The 24,049-nt window shown below is 43.0% G+C and overlaps 1 protein-coding gene across 1 annotated transcript in view; it reads left to right on the forward strand.

Annotated features, from left to right (window-relative positions):
• MRPS28 (mitochondrial ribosomal protein S28) overlaps positions 1 to 21,300 on the forward strand; it is a 77,206-nt gene extending 55,906 nt beyond the window's left edge. The window contains exon 3 of the mRNA XM_084849249.1: positions 19,491 to 21,300. Coding sequence (XP_084705375.1) covers positions 19,491 to 19,641 — 151 coding nt within the window. The 3' untranslated portion in view covers positions 19,642 to 21,300. The remainder of the gene's footprint in view (positions 1 to 19,490) is intronic.
• The last annotated feature ends 2,749 nt before the right edge of the window (positions 21,301 to 24,049 follow it).

Raw genomic sequence — 24,049 nt, forward strand, 5'->3', positions numbered from 1 at the left:
GGGTATAGGATTTTGCTGTTGTTGGGTAGTGTGTCTTAATGTACTCAACTATAAAGTGGCTGATAACCCTAGCTGGCTGAAGGAGGTTTTCTCCCACCCCTTCTTGGCAGTGTGTCTTACTCTTAGAAGTCTGAACAATCTAAAGTGTAGTATCACCTTAGGAGAGAGGGCAGCTGCTTGAAAAGGCATGACTTCATCATATTTTTAATTCATGAAGATCCCCTCGCTCCCTGAATTGATCTTTATTTAGAAGAATCCAGGGCTGCTTAATTTGCTAAGACACAGGGTCTTGAAATTAATTCTGATTGTGGCCTAGTTCTCACTGATACGATAAACCTGTGTTTGGGCTGTACCACTAAAGTTATGGTGGCCAACTTGTGCTTCTCCAAATCTTTTGGGCTATCGCTCCCATCATCCCTCATCATTGGTTTCTCTAGGTGGAGCTGATGGGAATCGTAGCCCAAAACTAGAGGCCACAAGTTGCCCACCCCTGCAGTAAAGACTGCAGGTGGGGACTCATAGGATGGAATGTTCCTTTCTCTCAAAAGAGAGAAACAAAACCCTTATGCTAGATCCATAAAATGGCAATAAATAGTTTGGGACCTGGTTACTTGAGGGACCATCTTTGCCCACACCAACCAGTGTCTGAAGCTCTTCTCTGGAAAGCTCTCCTCTACCAAGTGAGGGGAGTTGGATAGTGACAGGAGAGAGCTTTCTCAGCTGTTGTGCCACACTTGTGGAATTGTCTCCCCAGCGAGGCCCACTTAGTGCCTGTGCTCTATCTTTAGTCACCAGGCAAAGACTTTTTTTGTTTTTCCAGACCCTTTAAATTGTTTGTGATGTTTTCTTTTTCCTGGCTGTTCGTTTAATGTTTAACGTTACCATTAATTATTGTTTGTGTTTTTGTGGTGGTGGTGTGTTAATGATAAGAATCTGAAAATTTCAAATTGAAGGGCACCATATTAAATCAATTAATTGAATAAATAAAACACAATGAGTTGGATCCAGAATTTAATAGAGCATAACTCTGTAAGCTGAATGATCCCACAGGCAGAAGAGGGGAAGGCAATGTTTGCTGGTTCTCCGTCCCTCCTACAGCCCCTGATACTCCCAAAAGCCTGCCCTGGAGGCTTGGGTGACCTTCCAGAACGGTGTGCGAGGTGGCACTGGCAGCTGTAGAGAGGAGGAGGAATTGACAAAAATTGCTGCCCCTCCCTTTTCTTCCCACAGGGAAGCTGTGCTGGTTCCCAGTTCCCTCTGGCAACAGAAGGAGACCTTCCATTCATGGAGGTCAGCTCTGGATCCAATGCAATATTGATATGCAATAGTATTCAGAAAAGGCATACAACATTCCAGGGAAGGAGCCTGGGGAAGGAGGACCAGCCAGCAGCTGCACCAGGTGGATCCTGAGCCTGCTTCTGCCCCTGCCAACAGGTACTTAAGGCGGGGCTGCCAGAGGCTGCTCGGGAAGGAGCCTGGGGAAGGAGGACCAGCCAGCAGCTGCATCAGGTGGATCCTGAGCCTGCTTCTGCCCCCGCCAACAGGTACTTAAGGACTTAGCGTCGCACTTGGAGTCACGAAGGATCTGAAGACCTACCCACCTGCCTCTCCAGAGACACCAGCGGCCACAGATACCAGCGGCAAGTGGCAGCAGCAGAGGGCAGCAGCTTTAAAGACAAGGGGAAAGGGGCAAACGTGGACTTTATCTGCTCCTTCTTAGCTGCTGTTCTCTTTTATCTCTTTTATCTTTTATATTTTTTTAAACTGTTGTGCATTTTACATCCTAACATTTTAATATGTGCCTGGGAGGACTACTGGGCAACTCAGGGGGTCAGGGAGGTGCCACCATAACTGTGGTCATGGGCAGGGGGAGGTATGGCGTTGGGGGATTAACAGGCCAGCTGAGGAGAAGAGGGGCTAGACACCTTACAGCTGTCCCCTCTTCTGGTTCTTCCCCCCACCTGATGGTTCCTGGCAGCCTTACCAGTCTGCCCTCGGGTCTGGTGGTGCTGCTGCTGAATGCCAGGTCGGCCCAAAATAAAATCTCCCTCATCCATGATTTGACTGTGGATGAGGGGGCTGACCTGGTATGTATTACTGAGATCTGGTTGGCGAACTGGGAGGGGTCACTCTCCCCCAGCTGTGCCCTCCTGGGTACTCGGTGCAGCACCAACACTGACTTGAGGGTCGGGGAGGGGGGGTTGCCGTAGTCTATAGGAATTCACTCTTCCTCTCCAGGCTTCCTGCTCATTCGAGTGCAGATCTCGAGTGTTTGTACCTTGTGTTGGGTACCCAGGACAGATTAGGGATTCTGCTGGTGTACCGCCCACCCCGCTGCCCATCAGACTCCCTGCCTGAGCTGACGGAGGTGGTCTCGGACTTGGTGTTGAGGACCCCTAGGATGATGGTCCTGGGGGATCTCAACTTCCATGCCGAGGCCGCGGTACCCAGGGCAGCTCAGGACTTCATGACCGCCATGATAACCATGGGGCTGTCCCAACATGTCATCGGCCCAACGCATATAAAAGGACACACGCATATAAAAGGATCTGGTTTTCTCGACTGGGCAGGAGGATGGTGATCTGAAAGTGGAGGAATTAACATCTGTCCCTTTGTCTTGGTCAGATCACTTCCTGCTGAGGTTTAGACTCCTGGCAGCCTTCCCCCTCTGCAAGGGTGGGGGACCTATTAAAATGTTCCGCTCCTGGAGATTAATGGATTCTGATGAATTCCAGAGGGCTCTGGGGGATTTTCCTGCTGGTATGGCTGGTGCTCCTGTCGAAGCCCAGGTCGCTCTGTGGAATGCAGAGATGACTCGGGCGGTTGACACGATCACACCCAAGCGCCCTCTCCCTCTGAGCAGAGCCCGGCCACCTCCTTGGTATACACCTGAGCTGAGGGCAATGAAGCAAGAGGGGAGACGGCTAGAACGCAGGTGGAGGAAAACTCGTGCTGAGTCTGACCGAACACAGGTAAGAGCCCACTATCAAGCCTACTCTGTGGCGGTGAGGGGGGCAAAGAGACAGTTCTTTTCCACCAGCATTGCATCTTCTCAGTGTCGTCCAGCGGAGCTTTTCCGAGTGGTTCGCGGCCTGTTACATTCTGGGCCAGGGAGAGAGATGGTGGAACCCGCGGTAGCACGCTGTGACAAGTTTGCACAGCACTTTGAGGATAAAGTCGCTCAGATTCGACATGAATTGGACACCACCATTAATGCAGTTCCATTGGTAGAGGCGTTCAGAGCACCGTTTGGTCCAGTTTTATTGGATGAGTTTCAGTTACTGAGGCCTGAGGTGCTTGTCCACCTTGTGGACAAGGTGCTTGGCCAAGTCCGATCGACCACTTGTGTGCTTGACCCTTGCCCTTCATGGCTTATTAAATCAAACAAGGAGGGGATGTCTGGCTGGGTCCAGGAGGTTGTAAATTCCTCCTTGAGAGAGGGAGTGGTGCCTGCCGCTTTAAAAGAGGCGGTAATTAGACAACTCCTGAAAAAGCCTAACCTGGACCCAGAGGATGTTAGCAATTCTAGGCCAGTGGCCAACATCCCCTTCCTGGGCAAGGTGCTTGAGCGGGTGGTTGTAGGACAGCTCCAGGCACTGTTGAATGAAACGGATTATCTAGATCCATTTCAATCGGGCTTCAGGCCTGGTTTTGGAACGGAAACTGCCTTGGTTGCCCTGTGGGATGACATCTGCCGGGAGAGGGACAGGGGGAGTGCGACCCTGTTGATTCTCCTGGACCTCTCAGCAGCTTTCGATACCATCGACCATGGTATCCTTCTGGATAGGTTGTCTGGGTTAGGAGTTGGAGGCACTGCACTACAGTGGTTCTGCTCCTACTTGGATGGCCGATTCCAGAAGGTGGTGCTGGGGGATTATTGCTCTGTGCCATGGCAATTGTGCCATGGGGATAATGGGGTTCCACAGGGCTCTATTTTATCCCCCATGTTGTTTAACATCTACATGAAACCGCTGGGGGAGGTTATCCAGAGGTGTGGGCTGAGGTGCCATCAATATGCAGATGACACCCAGCTCTACCTCTCTTTCTCATCAAAACCAGGTGAGGCAGTGGCTGTTCTGAATCAGTGCCTGAGCACGGTCATGGACTGGATGAGGGCCAATAAACTGAAACTCAATCCAGACAAGACGGAGGTACTGTTAGTGGGTGGTTCGTCTGCCCGGCTAGGTGATATTCAACCTGTTCTGGAGGGGGTTGCACTCCCCCTAAAGGATCAGGTTCGTAGTTTGGGGGTGCTCTTGGATCCAGAACTGTCACTTGAGGCACAGGTGAACTCAGTGGCACGGAGCACTTTTTATCAGCTTAAGCTGGTATACCAACTACGCCCTTATCTGGACAGAGATAGCCTAGCTACAGTTATCCATGCTCTGGTAACTTCTCATCTGGATTACTGCAATGCGTTATACGTGGGGCTGCCTTTGAAAACAGTCCGGAAACTTCAGCTGGTCCAAAATAGGGCAGCAAGATTGTTAACAGGGACTGGCCTGTGAGCTCATATTACGCCAGTACTTTTCCAGCTGCACTGGCTGCCAGTCCATTTCCGGGCCCGATTCAAAGTGCTGGTGTTAACATTCAAAGCCCTTAACGGCTTGGGGCCAGGTTACCTGAAGGATCGCCTCCTCCCATATGTGCCTGCCCGGACCTTAAGATCATCATCAGCGCCCCTTCTCCGTGAGCCCCTGCCAAAGGAAGTGAGGCGGGTGGCTACTAGGAGGAGGGCTTTTTCTGCTGTGGCACCCTGGCTCTGGAATGAGTTCCCTAGTGAGGTTCGCCTGGCACCTACATTGTATTCCTTTCAGCGCCAGGTGAAGACCTTTTTATTTTCCCAGGCATTTTAGCATTTTAGCTTTCTAAATTTTTATCTTTGCTGTTTTAAGTCTGTATTTTAAACTCCTGCACTGCTGCTAGGTTTTATTGTAGTTGTATTGTTATATTGTGGTTTTAATGTTCTATATATTTTAAATTGTTTTATTGTGTGTTGTTTGGTTTTAATTTTTGTGAACTGCCCAGAGAGCTTCGGCTATTGGGCGGTGTAGAAATGAAATCAATCAATCAATCCACAGCAAAACAAAGCCACTGTTAGACAGAAAAGTCTCAAATGCCTGTGTAAACACAAAACACCATATTTCTTGCAAGACTGTAGGCTCTGATTTGATGGTTCTCCTTACAAAGTTGTAATACTACAGCCCCCCAAAATCCCACCTCCATGCACTAGCAAATGTTGTCCCTGAACTATTATTCTAGAGGGGAAAAAATGCTAGCAAGCTGAGGAGCAGGGCACTATGGAGAACAAATACAATGAAAGTCTCTTACCTCCTTAATGCCCCCTTTTGTTGCCTCTTCTACAGTTCTCCTGTTGACTCTTAGGATCTGGCCAATGGATGCCATTAAATCCCTTCTGTCTGGGACTTGGAACAAGCTGTACTTGAGAGCAAGTAGAAAGGCAAAAACTTAATTTAGCTGGTTTGAGCCTATAGGTGGTGCTATAAAAATAAAATTTGAAATAAGTCTATAACACACTATCAAGTGATTTTGGCATACTTCATTATTCAAAGTGTTAACTGCTTGAGGGCAAACATTAAATTGATTTAATCTGAATATATGGTGGTCCTATAAAAAATTAGTTTATACACAGGCTGCTATATTTTAATGTTTCCACCTACAGTCTAGCCAGGTAGACAATCTGGTGCCATCCAGATGTTACAGACTACAATTCCCATACTGCTCAGCCAGCATGGCTAATGGTCAGGGATTTTGGAGCTGTAGTCCAAAACATCTGGAGGGGAGCAGGTTCCCTTTCTTTGGAGCAGGGGTAGGCAATGTTTTGGGCCCATGCACACATTTGGAAACTTGAGAAACTGTCCTGGGCACAACCATAAAATGGCTGCCATGCGTGGGCTTGGCTAATCACAAAGGACATGTAACCTGCCCAGAGGCATTCATGGGAAATTAAGATGGCAGCAGCTAGAAGTTTCCACTTTGCTTTGAAACAATCCCATCTGTCAGTAAGAAAATATAAAAAGGCAGATTGGGTATCAAAGTGATACCCAAGGAAGTTTTCTTAAAATAATCATCTGTTGGAGAAGATGATAAAAAACCACTTGTGCTTGCTGATAATGCCCAGATGAAATTGCTCAGACATATCCTAAATAATATAGTTAACCTTGGTAAATAATGATTTATTCACACATTAAGCCTATTGGGATACAATTTTAATGGAATATATAGAAGCCTGTAGGGGACCATTTCAATCATACTGAAATTTTTATTTCTGACTTATCATAATATTTAAGAAATGATAAGCTGCAGAATTGGAATTGCTTAACGAAGTTGACAACTGCATTGGAATGGAAATTATTATAGGTGATTGTTTCACTACAAAACATAGTTTTGCCATCTTTAAAAGCAGTTCAACAAATACAATTTATATGTAGGTTATTGCGCCCATGTTTCATATATCAGTGATCATAATGTATTTAAGTAAATTTAATCACTTAAGTGACACCCTGGTTCACTTTTTGATATGCTCTATTAAATTTTTCAGTAAATGCTTTTCTAATTTTTAATACCTATTGATATGTGTTTGTTGAAATCTGAAGTGTAGGGGTTGGATCCAGATGTGGTCATACTTAAAAAGAGTAAATCCATTGAAATCATTAAAACCTACGTTAGCCACGAGTAAATTAAATTCCACGGATTTCAATGGGTCTACAGACAAAATCAGGATCAAACCCAAAATACAATAATTTTTAGGATTATCTTGAACAAATAGTGCTTAAATATTTATTTATTTATTTATTTACTAACACCCTTCTATTGGAAAGATCTGCCAAGGCAGCTAACAAAAATGAAAAAAACATTATAAACTGCAGCATACCATAAAAACAGTTAAAACCCACAGACCATAAAGCAAACCAGTAGCAGAACACAGCAGTACTTGAATTCCTTGGAAGGACAGATACTGAAGCTGAAGCTCAAATATTTTGGCCACCTAATGCGAAGAGAAAAGTCACTGGAAAAGACCCTGATGAGATTGAAGGCAAAAGGAGAAGGGGACAGCAGAGGATGAGATGGCTAGATAGCATAATCGATGCAATGAATATGAACTTGAGCACACTCTGGGAGAGAGCGGAGGACAGGAAGGCCTGGCGTGCTATGGTCCATGGGGTCACAAAGAGTCGGACACAACGACTGAACAACAACAACAAATAACCATAAATAATAAATACAGCCACACAATAATATAGCTTGGTAGGTTATACTTCTGGGATGCAGCCCTGTATGTGCATGTGTGTGTTAGCATGCAGATCCTATTAAAATCATGATGACTTGCACACATCAACAAGTGTGCAGGATTAACAGCATTTTTCCTATTAAACTTCTTTAAAGTGTTTTCTGGATATCCCCATTGTTGTCCATACCACAGTAGATTTTATCAGTAGGATTTACAGTAATCTATCAGTTTTATTCTGTGATTAAATTCCATTCCTTATCCCTGGTACTGCTACTATTCATTGGTGTGTTTTGCTTAACTTCTATTGCAATTGGTCATTATAAAAACAAATCCAGAGTAATGCTGGTAATGGAAGATAAACTTAATGAAACTCGTTGATGTAGAGAAATATTAACACATGTGTTTGGCTGCTGTATGTTAACATTTTAAATTACACTTAAGGATACAGGAAAGGAATGAATAAATGCTTCCTAACTAAGCAGTCACATGAGCCATTATATGTGAGAGGTCGTTGTTTTTAAGCTTGGTTTGTATAGTTTGAGCACACAGATGTTCCTCTTGGCATTAATACAGTACTAGTCAGAATAGAGATTTTTGCAGACATTAAATGTGAGCCTCTTTGTTGAAGACAAAATGTTGCCTGTGGTGGGAACTGCTGCAGTGATGGGAATGTAGCATAATGCATTGTTTTAGTTTTCTGGTCGTCCTCCCCCCCTCCCCTTGAGACAGTACATTTAAAGTAGCTTTGTGGGCAATGCATTGTTTCAGCCAAGACTGGCTAATAATATACTCTCCTAGCAGATACTCTTTTGAGGTATGCTTCACAGAGTTTGGGTAGTCATATGGCTTGTTTCAATTCTAGGTATCAACACCACTTCTATAAGTTCAAGATTTAACAACTTCAGTTAAAGGAGGTTTGACCATAAAAGTTGAGTTGGATCTCTTCTTGAAAAAGAAAAACAACCTATACTCTATAAGCATCTGTCTACTTAAATAATATAGGTCACCCTTTCCCAGAGGATTGGAGTACGTATTATCAAAATTAGAAAACAAATGCAAACGTTCCGATTCCAATGTAATGAAATGTTGAAACTGCCAATCTGTTAGATTCAATTGGTCACTGAAAAAAACAGTTGAAATAGAAAGGACCTAATAATGCTTTAGTCTTTGGCTTTTTTTCTCTCTTTTTTTTTTTTTAGTTTCATAGTTGTGGATCAGCCAGCAAGAGTGACATTCTCTGAATAGAGGAATATGCAATCTTAGGTGTTTGGGTCCTAGAAATTTTGGATAGTGTGGGTTAAAAGCAGCTCCTTAATTTAAACTTGGAAGAAAATAGGAAGGCAGTAGAAATACTGGAATGCTGCTGTTGTAGTATGCTCCCAGTAGCTCAGCTCCCTGTATCAAGAAAGTTTTCCTAGCCTCTTTTGAAACCTGAGCTTCAGGGAGCACCAACATGACTTTGAGATTGCATGACCAAAGGAAACTGATCTATGTCATTGATGGGAGCCCCTATCATCACTATGGCTCGCTTTTATGAGACCTGAATCTGTTGAAATTCAAATGCGATGGATGCTTAGGAACAAATCCATTCATTTGCTGAAATTTCAGCTTTATATACCTTGACTTCAGCAAGGCTTGCGACAAAGTGCCCCATGATATCCTGATTAGCAAACTAGCTAAAAGTGGGTTAGATAAACCAACTATCAGGTGGCTCCACATTTGGCTGCAGAATCGGACTGAAAGAGTGCTTATCAATGGGAAATTCTCAAACTGGGGAGAGGTAACGAGTGAGGTACCGCAGGGCTCAGTCCTGGGTCCAGTGCTCTTCAACATTTTTATTAATGACTTGGAGGAGGAGGTGCAGGGAATGCTGATCAGATTTGCAGATGACACAAAATTTGGCGGGATAGCTAATACCCTGGAAGACAGAAACAGAATTCAAAGTGATCTTGATAGGCTGAAGTGCTGGGCAGAAAACAACAGAATGAAATTGAATAGGGATAAATGCCAAGTTCTGCACCTAGGAAAAAAAACCCAAATGCACAGTAACAAGATGGGCGATACTTGGCTCAACAGTACTACAAGCTGTGGTTCTATGATTCTATAAGCAAGAAGGATCTTGGAATTGTTGTAGATCGCAAGCTGAATATGAGCCAACAACATGATGTGGCTGCAAAAAAGGACAATGCTATTTTGGGCTGCATTAATAGAAGTATAGCTTCCAAATCACGTGAAGTACTATTTCCCCTCTCCTGAGCTCTGGTTAGGCCTCATCTGGAGTACTGTGTCCAGTTCTGGGCACTGCACTTTAAGAAGGATGCAGACAAACTGGAGAGGGTTCAGAGGAGGGCCACAAAGATGATCAGGGGACTGGCAATAAAGCCCTATGAGGAGAGACTGAAAGAACTTGGCATGTTTGGCCTTGAGAAGAGAAGAGTGAGGGGAGATAGGATAGCGCTCTTCAAGTAGTTGAAAGGTTGTCACAGAGAAGAAGGCCAGGATCTCTTCTCGATCATCCCATAGTGCAGGACACGGAATAATGGGCTCAAGTGACAGGAAGCCAGATTCCAGCTAAACATCAGGAAAAACGTCCTGACTATTAGAGCAATATGACAATGGAACCAATTACCTGGGGAGGTAGCGGGCTCTCCCACACTGGAGGCATTCAAGACGAGGCTGGACAGCCACTTGTCATGGATGCTTTGACTTGGATTCCTGCATTGAGCAGGGGGTTGGACTCGATGGTCTTATAGGACCCTTCCAACCCTACCATTCTATGATTCTGTGACCCCTGTTGTCAGTTCTCTACCTCAGACAGCATGACATTCTTTTTCTTTTCAAGGTGTCGACCACTTCAGTAATTTTTATGCTCCCTCAAAATGGGATGTTTATTAAGAGATGAGCCACTGAATGGGCTAATTAAAGAGTTAGTGCAATTTAAAAGAAAGCTGTCTATAAAAATGATCTTAGGGCACCGTATCCTCTCTTCTACTCTGCTCACAAGCTTGTTCTGCAGTAGTACTTTATTCTATATGTGTAGTGGTAAATAGATGAACATTTTTCAGATGACATTCTTATTAACAGACACTGTCAAATAATGAGAGATGATGAATGCTCTTGGACAGGGGCGGGCAACCTCCAGATCTTGTTAGACTCCATTTCCTATCATCCCTGATCACTGCCCATGCTGGCTTGGCTGATGAGAGTTGTATGCAGTCCAACAACACCTGGAAGGCTGGTTGCCCACTCCTGTTCTTCGATATAGTGAAATGTTTTCTGTTTTCGCAGAACTCACACCGGGAAAGGTTTACGTCTTGCTGTAGTGGACCTACTTTGGGTATTGTGGGTTAGTGTACACTGGCCGCTATGGGGAAAGTGATGGTTGATTCAGCTCCTCACTTTTCAGCACTGTGCAATTTTGCCCTACAGAACTCAAAACCCAATATGGGGTTCAAAAGGATGTTCTGATGTGAGCTGCCTATTATGGCATCCAAGTGCTTCTGATGTATGTGCTTGTTTGCCTACTTGCTTTCTGTCTGCTTTTCAAGACCTGATGCTTAAAAGAGGTACTCAAGAACTATGGGAAGCTTATGGTGATGGAAAATTATGGTTGTGGGGACATAGAAGGATTATTTTGATGTTATGCGTAGATGTGTTTGTTCTTCAGATAATCTGGTGGAAAGAACCAGTATCTCTTGTCACTATCCTTTTGAAGATGACATTTTTTTCTCAAATTAGATGATAAATTCAATACTACTGCCTTGAAAGGTGACTGGCATAAACTGTTCTATTATGACATAATCATATGTGATACAAGTTTCTTGATGACAGGAGTTACCTTTTCTGAATTTCAGTTGTCAAATTCTCCAGCATTGTGCCACAATGAAAAGGTTACAGATTTCATCTTTCATTTGAAAGGAAATGTATATATGTCACAAACAGAGGAGGATATGCCTCAAAAAGGAACAACAATAAGGATGGCTAAAAAAGAAAGGAGAGAAAACCCAACAAACCATCTGGATGTAGCATTCTACAGTAAACAAGCTTCTTCAACAAGGAGCAACAACACCATTCCAATTCTTCCTCAGATATGTAGTCATACCATTTATAAAGAGAGCATACTTCCTTAAATACTTATTTTTAATGGACATTTGAGTGTGTGTGTGTGTGTGTGCGTGCATGCATGTGTATATGATTTTGGCATGAGTAGGAGCCATTGCTGGTAGTTCAGGCAATGAGCATGATTTTACTGTAGTGTAAAAGATTTTGTAGTTAATTATAGTAGTATGTCTCATTCTAAAGAAGAATAAAAAGCAGGGCAGCAAGCTTTAATTAACAACTGGTACATTTAATCAACTAAAACTTCAGTTGATTAATCAATATTGTATTGCTGTTTTGTTAGCCGCTTTGGGCACTTTTTGTGGAAAAGTGGCATATAAATTAGATGATGATGATGAATATGGCTCAAATTTTAATTGGTGAAATAGAGACGTTAACAGTTCATTTTTTTGGTGACTTTAGCTGTGGGGTATTAGTGTATTAAATGAAATATTAAAGATGGCCTTTACAACAGTAAATAGTTTGTTAAATTGTTAGTTACCTTATATGAACATTGAAACTTCAGTCATCTTGTTTGTTAAAAGACACAGAGTTATTCAACTAAACATACCTTTACTTGTTTGAGAGCTGGTGGGAGCACCCCAATAACAGGGGCATTGATCCCAAGTCAGTGGGTACCTGTGCTGCTGGTAGGATTTGCAAGCCCAAAATATATGTCTAGTTTAAATATATACACTGTCTGGCTGTATGGGGAGATAATTCATGATTTTGCAATGAAATAGGCCAGAAAAATGTTTATAAAATGTTTGCAGCCACTTTGGTCCATTAGGAAAACAAAATCAAAACATTGATAACATAAAACCTTTATTAGGACCAAAAGGTTACAAATTACGTCAGCAAACTTTGTAGGACTCTTCAGGCTGGATGTGATGTTTAACTAAAAAAAGGGGGGGGGGGCTTGATAGAAAAGTCTCTGTATGAGCCAAGGCATAATTTCAGATATGTAGAAAATGTAATTTAAAAACCTTTCTTTCATGATTCATGAGATTGTATGTATCGGATGTGTGTGGGGGAGGGTGGCATGTTGCAAGTTTATACTCGGACCTGTGGCTCACAGCAACAACAAATCTTATTCATCTCTCTGGTAGTAATGGGATTTCTCACATGTTCATGGTATGGTACATTACTAACTTTAAGGCCACTTCACATGTTATGAGGGGGAAAATGTATATCCCCATATTAATACACACTGCCATTTGGAAAGGAGGGTTTGTGGGGTGAACCAATATCCTCAAGCCCCACATCAGTGGTCAGCATGAACAGGCAGTTACTGAGGGCCCAGAAGTTCAGAAAGGCCCATCCCTGCCCCTGAGCCTTCTGCAGTTGCCACCATCCTCTACCTTGTTCTCCTGTCCAGCCTCACGGATGAAGGTAATCACAGTGGCCAAGTGTGCAGGCCCTGTGTGCTTCATTTTAAAAGAAAAAAAATACGTTTTCAGTAGCAGCGATCTGCCTTGGGAAGGCACAGGGTGGACTTTCTTTTAAAAGCATGTGCGGGGCTGGCCGGGTGCTGCAGCGCTTTGCCAGCGGGGCTGGCCAAGTCAGGTGAGGAGGATGAGGGACTGCTTCCACCTCCTACCAGGTAAACAAAAAACCTGAATGGGGGGAGGGTGCGAGTGAGCTTTGGCAAGCAGCTTTGGGTGGGCAGCAGACTTCTGCAGTGACAGGTGGTGGGGAGCTTTGGTAGGCGGGCAACTTAGGGTGAGGGCCAAGGATTTTGGCTGGGGGTGGCACTGGTGGGCCGGCAGGCAGGGACCCACCAGCAGCACTGTGCTGAGGGCACAGTGGAGTCTGCCACCAGCCATGCGTATCCTAACATATGAAGGGCCTCTTAGCTTCAGTGTGATTTGTATTTATCATGTCAAGAAGTTACCAGAGTGAATTCCTTCTTGCTCTGTAAGGATAAGAGCAATTACTTGAGTGAATTGGCACATGCTAAGGAATGTCTGGGGGGGAGGGGATGTCAAAAAATCTCTCCAAAGGAATAGCGTTTAAATCACCTCCTTGTGCAGAAATGCAGAATCAGATTTAATTGCTGTCTTCCTATCCTGTTCAGACAACCAGGCTCCTTTTGGAACATAGTAAAAGAGAATCGTCGTAGCAAGAGCTAAGACTTGTTTGGCTCTAGCAATCACAAAAATTATTCAAAAGAAAAAGTATGATGAAAGGGGATGGGGAAGTGCAGCCAGAACAAAAAACTGAATTTTAACATTCTGGGCATGCTTGCTATATCCTACCTGCCATATCAAGTTTTTAAAGATAAAATGACAACTTTTTGGTAACTATACAGGCACTTCTGGGGTAGTTCCTATATAATGGCGGAACCTAGAATTTTAATATTAGAAATGTTTCCTGATATAGCTTTCATTACCTTTGTTAAAATTTGGTCTTCAGTCAGATAGTCCCATGTTGCCCTTTTCTCTTCTTTCTTTGTTCAGGACTGCTTATTCAGCACCAAGTAGAACTTGCTAACAATCCTCCCTTCCACATGCTTTTTGTTGTTCTAGGCAGAGACTTGGTTCTTTATTTGCTGTACAGCAGCTAGGGCAATTTAATGCACTTTAGGCCTTCAGGAAGATTCTACATATGCATGTGAGGGCCTACCCCTTTACAAGCACTGCAGGAAGTCCTCCCACCTCAGGTCATTTCAAGCAACTGAAGCCATTACTGTTGGTGCATCCACTTCATTCGTAACTGTTGTGAGAAGCGGTGCTGATTTGTTTCTGTGCTAGATGAGGTGTCTTCTGTTAGTTTAGACTAGGAGGTAGGTAGCTCTTAAAATGGGAAAATTAAAACACTTCAGGCATACAAGTAGTCTTAAAACAGTCTCCCTGGATGCAGCTTTTGGTGTTGCTATACTGAAAGGAAGCAAGTCTTTTAAGAAAATGAACTCTGTACAAGTCCTCTCTGTTTGAGGCTTTTAAAGCCTGAATTGTTTGTTTTCAGATAACGAAATGATGTGTCATAATTTTGGATCTTGCTTAAGTAAATTCAGTGTAGCCCAAGTCCACTTTAAAAGATCTTTATTATTATTTTCACTGTGATAATACATACATCCCCTTCATGGATCACTGCCTTGTTGTGGCGAAGGGGCTTGCGTAACTCAGTGAAGCCATAAGCTATGCCATGCAGGGCCACCCAAGACGGACAGGGTCATGGTGGAGAGTTCTGACAAAATGTGGTCCACTGGAGAAGGAAATGGCAACCCACTCCAGTATTCTTGCCAAGAAAACCCCATGGAACGTATCACAAGGCTAAAAGATATAATGCCGGGAGATGAGCCCCTCAGGTTGGAAGGTGTCCAATATACTACCGGGGAAGAGCAGAGGGAATTTCCAAGTAGCGCCAGAAAGAGTGAAGCGGCTGGGCCAAAGCTGAAAGGACACTTAGCTGTGGATGTGTCTGGTGGTGAAAAGAAAGTCCGATGCTGTAAAGAACAATAATGTTTAGGAACCTGGAATGTCAGATCAATGAATCAAGGTAAGCTGGAGGTGGTCAAACATGAGATGGCAAGATTGAACATCGACATCTTGGGAACTAAAATGGACAAGCATGGGCGAATTTAATTCAGGTGACCGTTATATCTACTACTGTGGGCAAGAATCCCTTAGAAGAAATGGAGTAGCACTCATAGTCAACAAAAGGGTGGGAAAAGCAGTACTGGGGTACAATCTCAAAAACGACAGAATGATGTCAGTACGAATCCAAGACAAACCATTCAACATCACAGTAATTCAAGTCTATGCCCCAACCACTGAGGCCGAAGAAGCTGAGGTTGATCAGTTCTTTGAAGACCTACAACACCTTCTAGAACTAACACCACAAAAAGATGTCCTCTTCATCATAGGGGATTGGAATGCTAAAGTAGGAAGTCAAGAAATCATGGCCTTTGAAGCAGGACAAAGGCTAATTGAGTTTTGCCAAGAGAACACGCTGATCATAGCAAACACTCTTTTCCAAAAGCACAAGAGGCGACTCTACACATGGACATCACCAGATGGTCAATATCGAAATCAGATTGATTATGTCCTTTGCAGCCAAAGATGGAGAAGCTCCATATAGTCAGTAAAAACAAGACCTGGAGTTGACTGTGGCTCAGATCATGAGCTGCTTGTTGCAAAATTTCAGCTTAAATTGAAGAACGTAGGGAAAACCACTAAACCATTCAGGTATGACCTAAATCATATCCCTTATGAATATACAGTGGAGGTGAGGAATAGATTTAAGAGATTAGACCAGATAGACAGAGTGCCTGAGGAACTGTGGACAGAGGTCCGTAACATTGTTCAGGAGGCAGCAACTCAATCCATCCCAAAGGAAAAGAAATGCAAGAAAGCCAAGTGGCTGTCTGAGGAGGCTTTACAAGTAGCTGAGGAAAGAAGGGAAGCGAAAAGCAAGGGAGAAAGGGGAAGATCTATCCAACTGAATGCAGAGTTCCAGAGAATAGCAAGGAGAGACAAGAAGGCCTTCTTAAATGAACAATGCAAAGAAATCGAGGAAAACAACAGAATGGGAAAGACTAGAGATCTTTTCAAGAAAATCGGAGATCTCAAGGGAATGTTTTGTGCAAAGACGGGCATGATAAAGGACAAAGAAGGCAGGGACCTAACAGAAGCAGATGAGATGAAGAAGAGGTGGCAAGAATACACAGAAGAACTATACAGGAAAGATCTGAATGTCCCTGATAGCCATGATAGTGCGGTCACAGAACTTGAGCCGGATATCGTAGAGAGTGAAGTCAAGTGGGCCTTAGGAAGCATTACTAACAACAAAGCTAGTGGAGATGACAGTATTCCAGCTGAGCTATTTAAGATCCTAAAAGATGATGCTGTTAAAGTGCTGCACTCAATATGCCAACACATTTGGAACACTCAACAGTGGCCACAAGACTGAAAAGGGTCAGTTTACATTCCAATTCCAAAGAAGGGCAATGCCAAAGAGTGTTCAAACTACCGTACAGTTCCGCTCATTTCACATGTCAGCAAGGTTATGCTCAAAATCCTACAAGCTAGGCTTCAGCAGCATGTGAACTGAGAACTACCAGAAGTACAAGCTGGGTTTCGAAGAGGCAGAGGAACTAGAGATCAAATCGCCAACATTCGCTGGATCATGGAGAAAGCCAGAGAATTCCAGAAAAACGTCTATTTCTGCTTCATTGACTATGCTAAAGCCTTTGATTGTGTGGATCACAACAAACTGTGGCAAATTCTGAAAGAGATGGGAGTACCAGACCACCTTACCTGTCTCCTGAGAAACCTGTATGAGGGACAAGAAGCAACAGTAAGAACTGGACATGGAACAACCGATTGTTTCCAAATTGGGAAAGGAATACGAAAAGGCTGTATATTGTCGCCCTGCTTATTTAATTTATATGCAGAGTACATCATGAGAAACGCCGGGTTGGATGAATCACAGGTCGGAATTAAGATTGCCAGGAGAATTATCAACAACCTCAGATACGCAGACGATACCACCCTAATGGCAGAAAGCGAAGAGGATCTAAAGAGCCTCTTGTTGAGGGTGAAAGTGGAGAGTGCAAAAGCTGGTTTGAAACTCAACATTAAAAAAACTAAGATCATGGCATCTGGTCCCATCACTTCCTGGCATATAGAAGGGGAAGAAATGGAAGCAATGACAGATTTTATTTTCTTGGGCTCCAAGATCACCGCAGACGGTGACTGTAGCCATGAAATTAAAAGACGCTTGCTCCTTGGGAGGAAAGCTATGGCAAACCTAGACAACATTGTAAGAAGCAGAGACATCACTTTGCCAACAAAGATTTGTCTAATCAAAGCTATGGTTTTCCCAGTAGCAACGTATGGCTGTGAGAGCTGGACTATAAGGAAGGCCGAGCGTCGAAGAATTGATGCCTTTGAACTGTGGTGCTGGAGAAGACTCTTACGAGTCCCCTGGACTGCAAGGAGGTCAAATCAGTCAATCCTAAAGGAAATCAACCCTGAGTGCTCATTGGAAGGACAGATCCTGAAGCTGAAGCTCAAATATTTTGGCCACCTAATGCGAAGAGAAAACTCCCTGGAAAAGACCCTGATGCTGGGAAAGATTGAAGGCAAAAGGAGAAGGGGACAGCAGAGGATGAGATGGCTAGATAGCATCACCGATGCAATGAATATGAATTTGAGCACACTCTGGGAGAGAGCGGAGGACAGGAAGGCCTGGCGTGCTATCATCCATGAGGTCACAAAGAGTCGGACACGACTTAACGACTGAACAACAACAATACATACATACATAAAAACCGTTCATTCTCTTTCTTACAACAAGCTATTGGATACAACTGCTCCAAAATCTTGTTGGGTGGGAAACTGCTGAAAGTAGTATTCTTATTTCCATTTCTGCACACTTTCTGTTCATCTTTTTATCCAGATGTTTTCTAACTTCAGGGAATATTGTTCACAAAAGTAAGTCATTAGATCCACACACCACATTGATACTGATGTGATCCTCTTTAAGGTGGCATTGCACATAAGGGCTTTGTAAGCAGGTGTTGCCATGACTGTGGAAAATGTCTTTTAATAAATGGATTATATATTATTAAAGTGTTTGGCAGTTGTGTTGAAACTACTGAAGCAGTAGCTCTGATTTGCAAAGTTTGCTTCTAATATAAATGCTTGCAATGGGGTAGGGATGAATATTGTTACTAATATGTGTAAAAGTTGGAGCTGCCTTTCTAAAGCACGTGAGAATCTCATGAGTAAACTTGTGCAGTCCAAACAAGAATTTGGAGTCATCTATTCTATTTAGTTATTTCCTCTGCTTATGATCGTAGTAACAGCATAAAACCTTGCATACCAGGAACTAGTATTACAAGATCAATTTAAAAAGTAGGATTCATGCTCTAGGACCTAGGAAGCTAAAAGGTCCTCTGACAATGCATTACAACCAGACAAAATAGGAAGTTAGATTACCAGGAAGTAGGAAACAGTGTCTGAGAGAGGCACATGCTTGCTCTGCTTCCATGGATTTTTTAAAAAATTATTTATTGGAATAACTGATCAGCATGTGATACCACAAACTACATTTGAAATTCCCCTCAGTTCCAAAAGCAGTTTGCCATACAGCACATGGGGGGCTTTGGAGGGGATGCTTTAAATTAGGGGTGCAGAGCCTTTTTTCTGTTGAGGGCTGCCTTTCTTCAGCATAATCTGTCAGGGGCCACATGCCAGTTGTAGAAACAGATCCAGAAGTGAGCAAGGTCACCCCACCCACCCCTGCCTGATACCCCATTATCTCACTCTCTCTCTCCCAGTCCAGTGGAATGCCTGGGGAGGGACAGATTGCTCTTGCCAGAGGTCTGAACTGATGAACTACAAGAAATTAGGCCAAGGCCACAGCTGCCCATCCCTGGTCTAAAGCCTCCTTGGGTTCTTAGAACTAGCTGTGTCCTTGTGCAAGAGCATTTGCTGTAGGCCTAGCTAAGGCTAAACAAAAGACAACAAACTAACTTAGATCTCACCTTAAGTAGGAAAGGAGATATATATATATATATATATATATATATATATATATATATATATATCAGGTACAAATAGCATATATTTTCCTAATTAGGATTCTCACATAAATATATATATATTTTTGGCCAGGTACAAATAGCATATATTTTCCTAATTAGGATTCTTACATACATACATACATACATATATATATATATATCTGTGTGTGAGAATCCTAATTAGGAAAATATATGCTATTTGTACCTGGCCACTTTCTATTACATAGGCCCATAATGTGAGGGCTTTTGAGAAGTCAATCCTTGAGTTGCCTAAAAGTCAGCTCTTGGAAACCAAGTAAAGCTGGTTAGCTGTTAGTGGCTGCTCTAAATTGCAGGACATTGTGGCAGCTTTTGTATGACAAACCACTCATCAGGATAATGGAAGTGTGGTATTGCCAAACTACTGCAGATGGGCCTAAATGTATTTGCAACATCAGGGTGAAAGTCAGCTTATCTTTAAAGTAGCTTAGTGAAGATCACAAAGGGCATCCTATGGTGAATGGAACAATGCAACATAGATGCCCTATTTCCAGATTTAAAGTGCCATATCTGAGAAGTTGTAAGTGCATACAGTGTTTAACTTTTTCTCTCTTTCTTTCTCACCAGAAAATATCGGAAGGGATCCAAAGTACGCCTGAGACTTACTGACCTTGAACTCTCATCTAGGTTCTTGGGAGCAAAAACAGATACAACTTTACTGGAAGCTGATGCAGTGCTCTTGGGACTTGTGGAAGGCAAAGAAAATAGACAAAAATAGTAAATGCATGACCCGGTATATATTCACTTGTGGCTACATTTTAACAAATCTAGATAGCTGTACAGCATGCATGAAATTATTCTTTCACCGCTGTTATCTAATTGATGGGGTAAATTTAAATGTAATTTGGTTCTGTAAACCCCACATTATTATTTTTATTGATTCTATTTTGTCTTCATATTTGATAGAAGAAGCTGATATATTTTGCAAAATCTGTTGATGTGACAAGCAGCTACACACATTTTTGGCCAGTAAAATAGGGCAATATTTTGAAGACCTGTGGTTTTCTGATAAAGGTGTAAATTATGAGTGTGCACTGGAGCTTCCAGACAGACACCTGAGAATCAAGTGGCTACACACCAAAGGCCAAAGTATATATTGCATCATTCACACTTCTTTAAAAAATGTTTTGCAACTGATCACTGTAGTTTTGAAGAAAAATCCACTATAGGGCCCCAATTTAGAATATTCTTCTCGGGGGCCCTCACCAGTTTCTGAATGAAAAACACCCCCTTCTTGGCTGCTGTTTGCATTTGAAGTTTCTGTTTGCAATAAACATTACCATCTGGGGCACATAGCAATGGAACGGGACAGGGGTGGGTGGGATTTTCAGTAGCAAACTGGTTTGGGTACATAGGAGCATGTTCTAGATTGGGGCCTCACAGATGATTTTCCTTCAGAATAAAAGCAGTCAGTTTAAGCATGCTTTTTAAGAAGTGTGAATAATGTAACATGTAGTTTGGCCCCCATTAGGGGTTACAAAGGCCTTTAGTGTTTGGCGCTTTTGAAAGGAATTATGCCAGAACATCAACATTCATTTTAGTGCCTACAAGTTCTGCTTGAAGCATAGCAAAGTCTTACAAATTATTTTTTCCATCTGGAGGATCACCCTAAGACATTCGGTGGAGCTTCCCTGAGATCTTTACGTGAACATTTCTGGTAAGAGGAGAGTAAATGAGATTTAAATGAGCTGATGTTCATGTAAGATTAGCCAGTTATCAAGGGTAATTCTGACTCTTAAGAAAAGCTGCAGCCCTAAAATATTTCTCACAGCATCTTCTGTGTAATGAGATGCCTTCTAAAATAACATGCTTAGAATGGCAGCATGTTTTAGCATATTCTTCATGCCAACCAATAATAAGAGGTTTGTTTGTCAGATCGGAAATGCTCCAAGCCAAAGACCAGAGAAAAGAGAGGTGGAGGTAGGAACTTGGAGGTTGTCTGTCTGTGCTAAATTGAGCTGTCATCACAATGTTATTTATTGGGAGAGTTTGAACATGAATTTCCCAGGATGTTAGCTTCTGGTAAAAACCCTGCACAGCCACTGAAATGGTCACTAAGTTTTAAGAAACCAGCATATATCCCATCAGGAAAAAAAAGGACAGCTTGAAGTGCTATTGAGGTTTGGTTTGTTTTTCTCTTGGATATTTCATACAAAAGATGATATCAGTGCTTATGATATGCGTTTCTGGTCTTGTTAGGATGTCTCACTATTGACTTTTCTGTGAAACAGAAATAGTGTGATACTCAGTTGTAGATCAAATGAAAGTTAATTATTTCAGATACAGATGAGTTGTCATTGACTACGATACAGACCCAATTTGGAGTTACCTGAAAAAGGAGGATACACATTTATTAATAAAATGGGATAAAACCTTGACTTGTTTTTTTTTTTGCTCAGTCATGCCCCCGGGTTGTAGCAAAATTTTATATGTTAAAGTTTATTATGTCTGATTATATGTATACAAAACCCATATAATAATAGCAAAATTCCTATCGTTGTGGCAAGTGGGATATATGATCTGGTAGGCCATATATATAGTGGGTGCTTGGTGGGGAGGGCACAATCTGTATCTGTGCCATGCATATACAGTTACATAGAGACGCATTGCACTTGCTCATGGGGTATATCGTGATAAGAGACTAGGTAATTTGTATCAGAGACAGTGTGCAAGTTTTGCTCCAATACAACATTGCCCTCAAGAGCAATCCTTTATTTCCCCATAAGATTGGGTGGCAGCTGCTAACTTACAGGTGAAAAATAAATAAAAGGGTGTATTCAGGAATATGATGCCCATCCACCATGTCCCAAACTATGCTATTCTCCATTTACTTTTATGTGCCATAGTGGGACACTCTCAGTGGGAGCCACTGAGCAATATGTTTAACTCCCTTCTAGGATTTCTAGTTCTTGCTCATAGCTCAAGTCAGATCAGAAGAATGTACTTTTGTTAGGATGCTTCCTGATAAACTAGAGTCCTGAAACTAGTGATCAAGGCTGGCTGGGGAATGCTAGAAGTTGTAGGACTTTTTTCTGTCTAAACATGCATAGGATTGCACCCTAAATCTCACTTGAAAATCATACTAGAAAAATGTCAAATTTCCAGAGTTTTCTAGCAATCTTTGTGTTTTGGGCTATATGTATACCAAATTTCTGCTTTCTGGGTGGTCTGAAAGTGGGTAGTGGGGGGGATGTGTTTCACTTATCATTAGGGGATATTATCATTAGCAAGTACAGCATCACATGTTTTATACACTATTGCAACTGACATGACAACTGAAGGAAACAGAACATTTCCCGTGGACAAAATATTGTAGTGTGAGTGGTGTGAAAATGTTGTAACCACACAACAGAAGTGCTACCTCAAGGGAAAATGTTTGAGTTCCTGCAACAAATTAATAACTATATTTATCACACTATAAACTGTCTAGAAAAGCCCCACATGAATTAGCAAGTGTACATTATGCTTTTATATTTGCCATGTATCTATGAGCTGGGACCAGAATTAGCTTACCAAATGAATGGTTGCAGACAGGACTTTTCTGAAATAACAGATGCTGCAGCTAGGAGTGGAAGTACACTTGGAGTGGAATGCTGAACCCCACCCATTCCCACTGATTCTCACCTGTCAATCCCCATCTCATCTCACTTTTGAGTTTGGAGACTTGGTGGGAGAAAAAAACAACTGTGTGTGTGTGTGTGTGTGTGTGTGAGAGAGAGAGAGAGAGAGAGAGAGCATGCGTGTGTGTGTATGGGAGAGATTTACAAAAGGAAAATGGCACATGGGAAAGGGTTAAACCCCCTCGCATCTGCTGGTTCTCCCCACAAATATCTACAAGCCACCACAATAGCATTACAATCCTGTGGGTTGGATCCAACATCACATGAGTTAAAGTCCGCTTGCACAGTGGGACTTCCCTATCCTTGCCTGCCCCAGATGTGTTCTCGAGGGTTCCCCCAACACTCCAGAGCAAATTTGGGGGGCTGTAGGGGGTAGGGGAAATCTGTTCTTCCACGTTTTCCATTCTACTGGAGGAATGGCACCATTGGGTCCAACCCACTGTTTCCCCCATAAGACACAAGTTGGAGGGGAGAGGATGCTCAGCCTGTTCTGGATGGGGGTGTACTCCCCTGAAGGAGCAGCTTTGTAGCTTGGGGGTTCTGGAGCCATCTTTGTCACTTGGGGCTCAGGTGGCCTTAGTGGCATAGTGTGCCTTCTGTCAGCTTTGGTTGGTGGCCCAGCTACGCCCCTATCTGGACAGGGATAATCTGGCTTCAGTCTACCCTCTGGTAACCTCCAAGTTAGATTAGCACAATATGCTCTGCGTGGGGCTATCCTTGAAGATGGTTCAGAAGTTGCAGCTTGTGCAAAATGCAGTGGCCAGATGGATGACAGGGACAAGAAGGTCCAAACATATAAGGCCGATTCTGGCCTGCATGCACGGGCTTCCTGTATGTTTCCAAGCCTGATTCAAGGTGTTCATTTGGATCTATAAAGCCTTGTATGGCTTGGGTCTGCAATACCTGATAGAGCTCCTCTCCTGGCATGAGCCTACCCACATGCTGTATTCATTATCTAAGGCTCTCCCAGGTGCCTACTCTGAGGGAGGCTTGGAAGGTGACAACAAGGGAGAGTGCCTTCTTAGTGGTGGTGGACCTCTGGTTATGGAACAATTTCCCCAGTGAGGCCCGCCTGGCATCCGCATTGTTATCTTTTCAGTGCCAGGTTATGATTTTCCTCTACTGTCAGGCATTTGGCAGCATATGAGAAGGTTTTTAATTGGGGTCCTGAATTTCTTATTGTTGATGGTTAAGATTGGGCAGAATCCAACAGTGTGCTTACCCCTGCCGATTCCTTTCTGCCCAGACGATTCCCTTCCACAAGCAGTGGGTCCTGCCAATTTCATCGCACAAACTGGACCCACCACTTATGCAAGGGAAATTTACCACTTCCTAGCAGAAATGCTCATTTCAGGTTGCCCCAAAGCACTAAATTGCCATTGCACAAGCGGTGGTGGCCGCTTCTACAGCGGGATTGGTGGGGTAGAATAGAAATGGCAGGGGCGGAAGTGCACTGTTGTATTCTGCCCACTGTTTGGATGTGTGCGTGTAAAGAGTTCTTATATT

Source organism: Heloderma suspectum, chromosome 4 (genome assembly GCF_057233095.1).
Source record: "Heloderma suspectum isolate Gila_16-S chromosome 4, 16-S_ref, whole genome shotgun sequence".
NCBI classification, from domain to species: Eukaryota; Metazoa; Chordata; class Lepidosauria; order Squamata; family Helodermatidae; genus Heloderma; species Heloderma suspectum.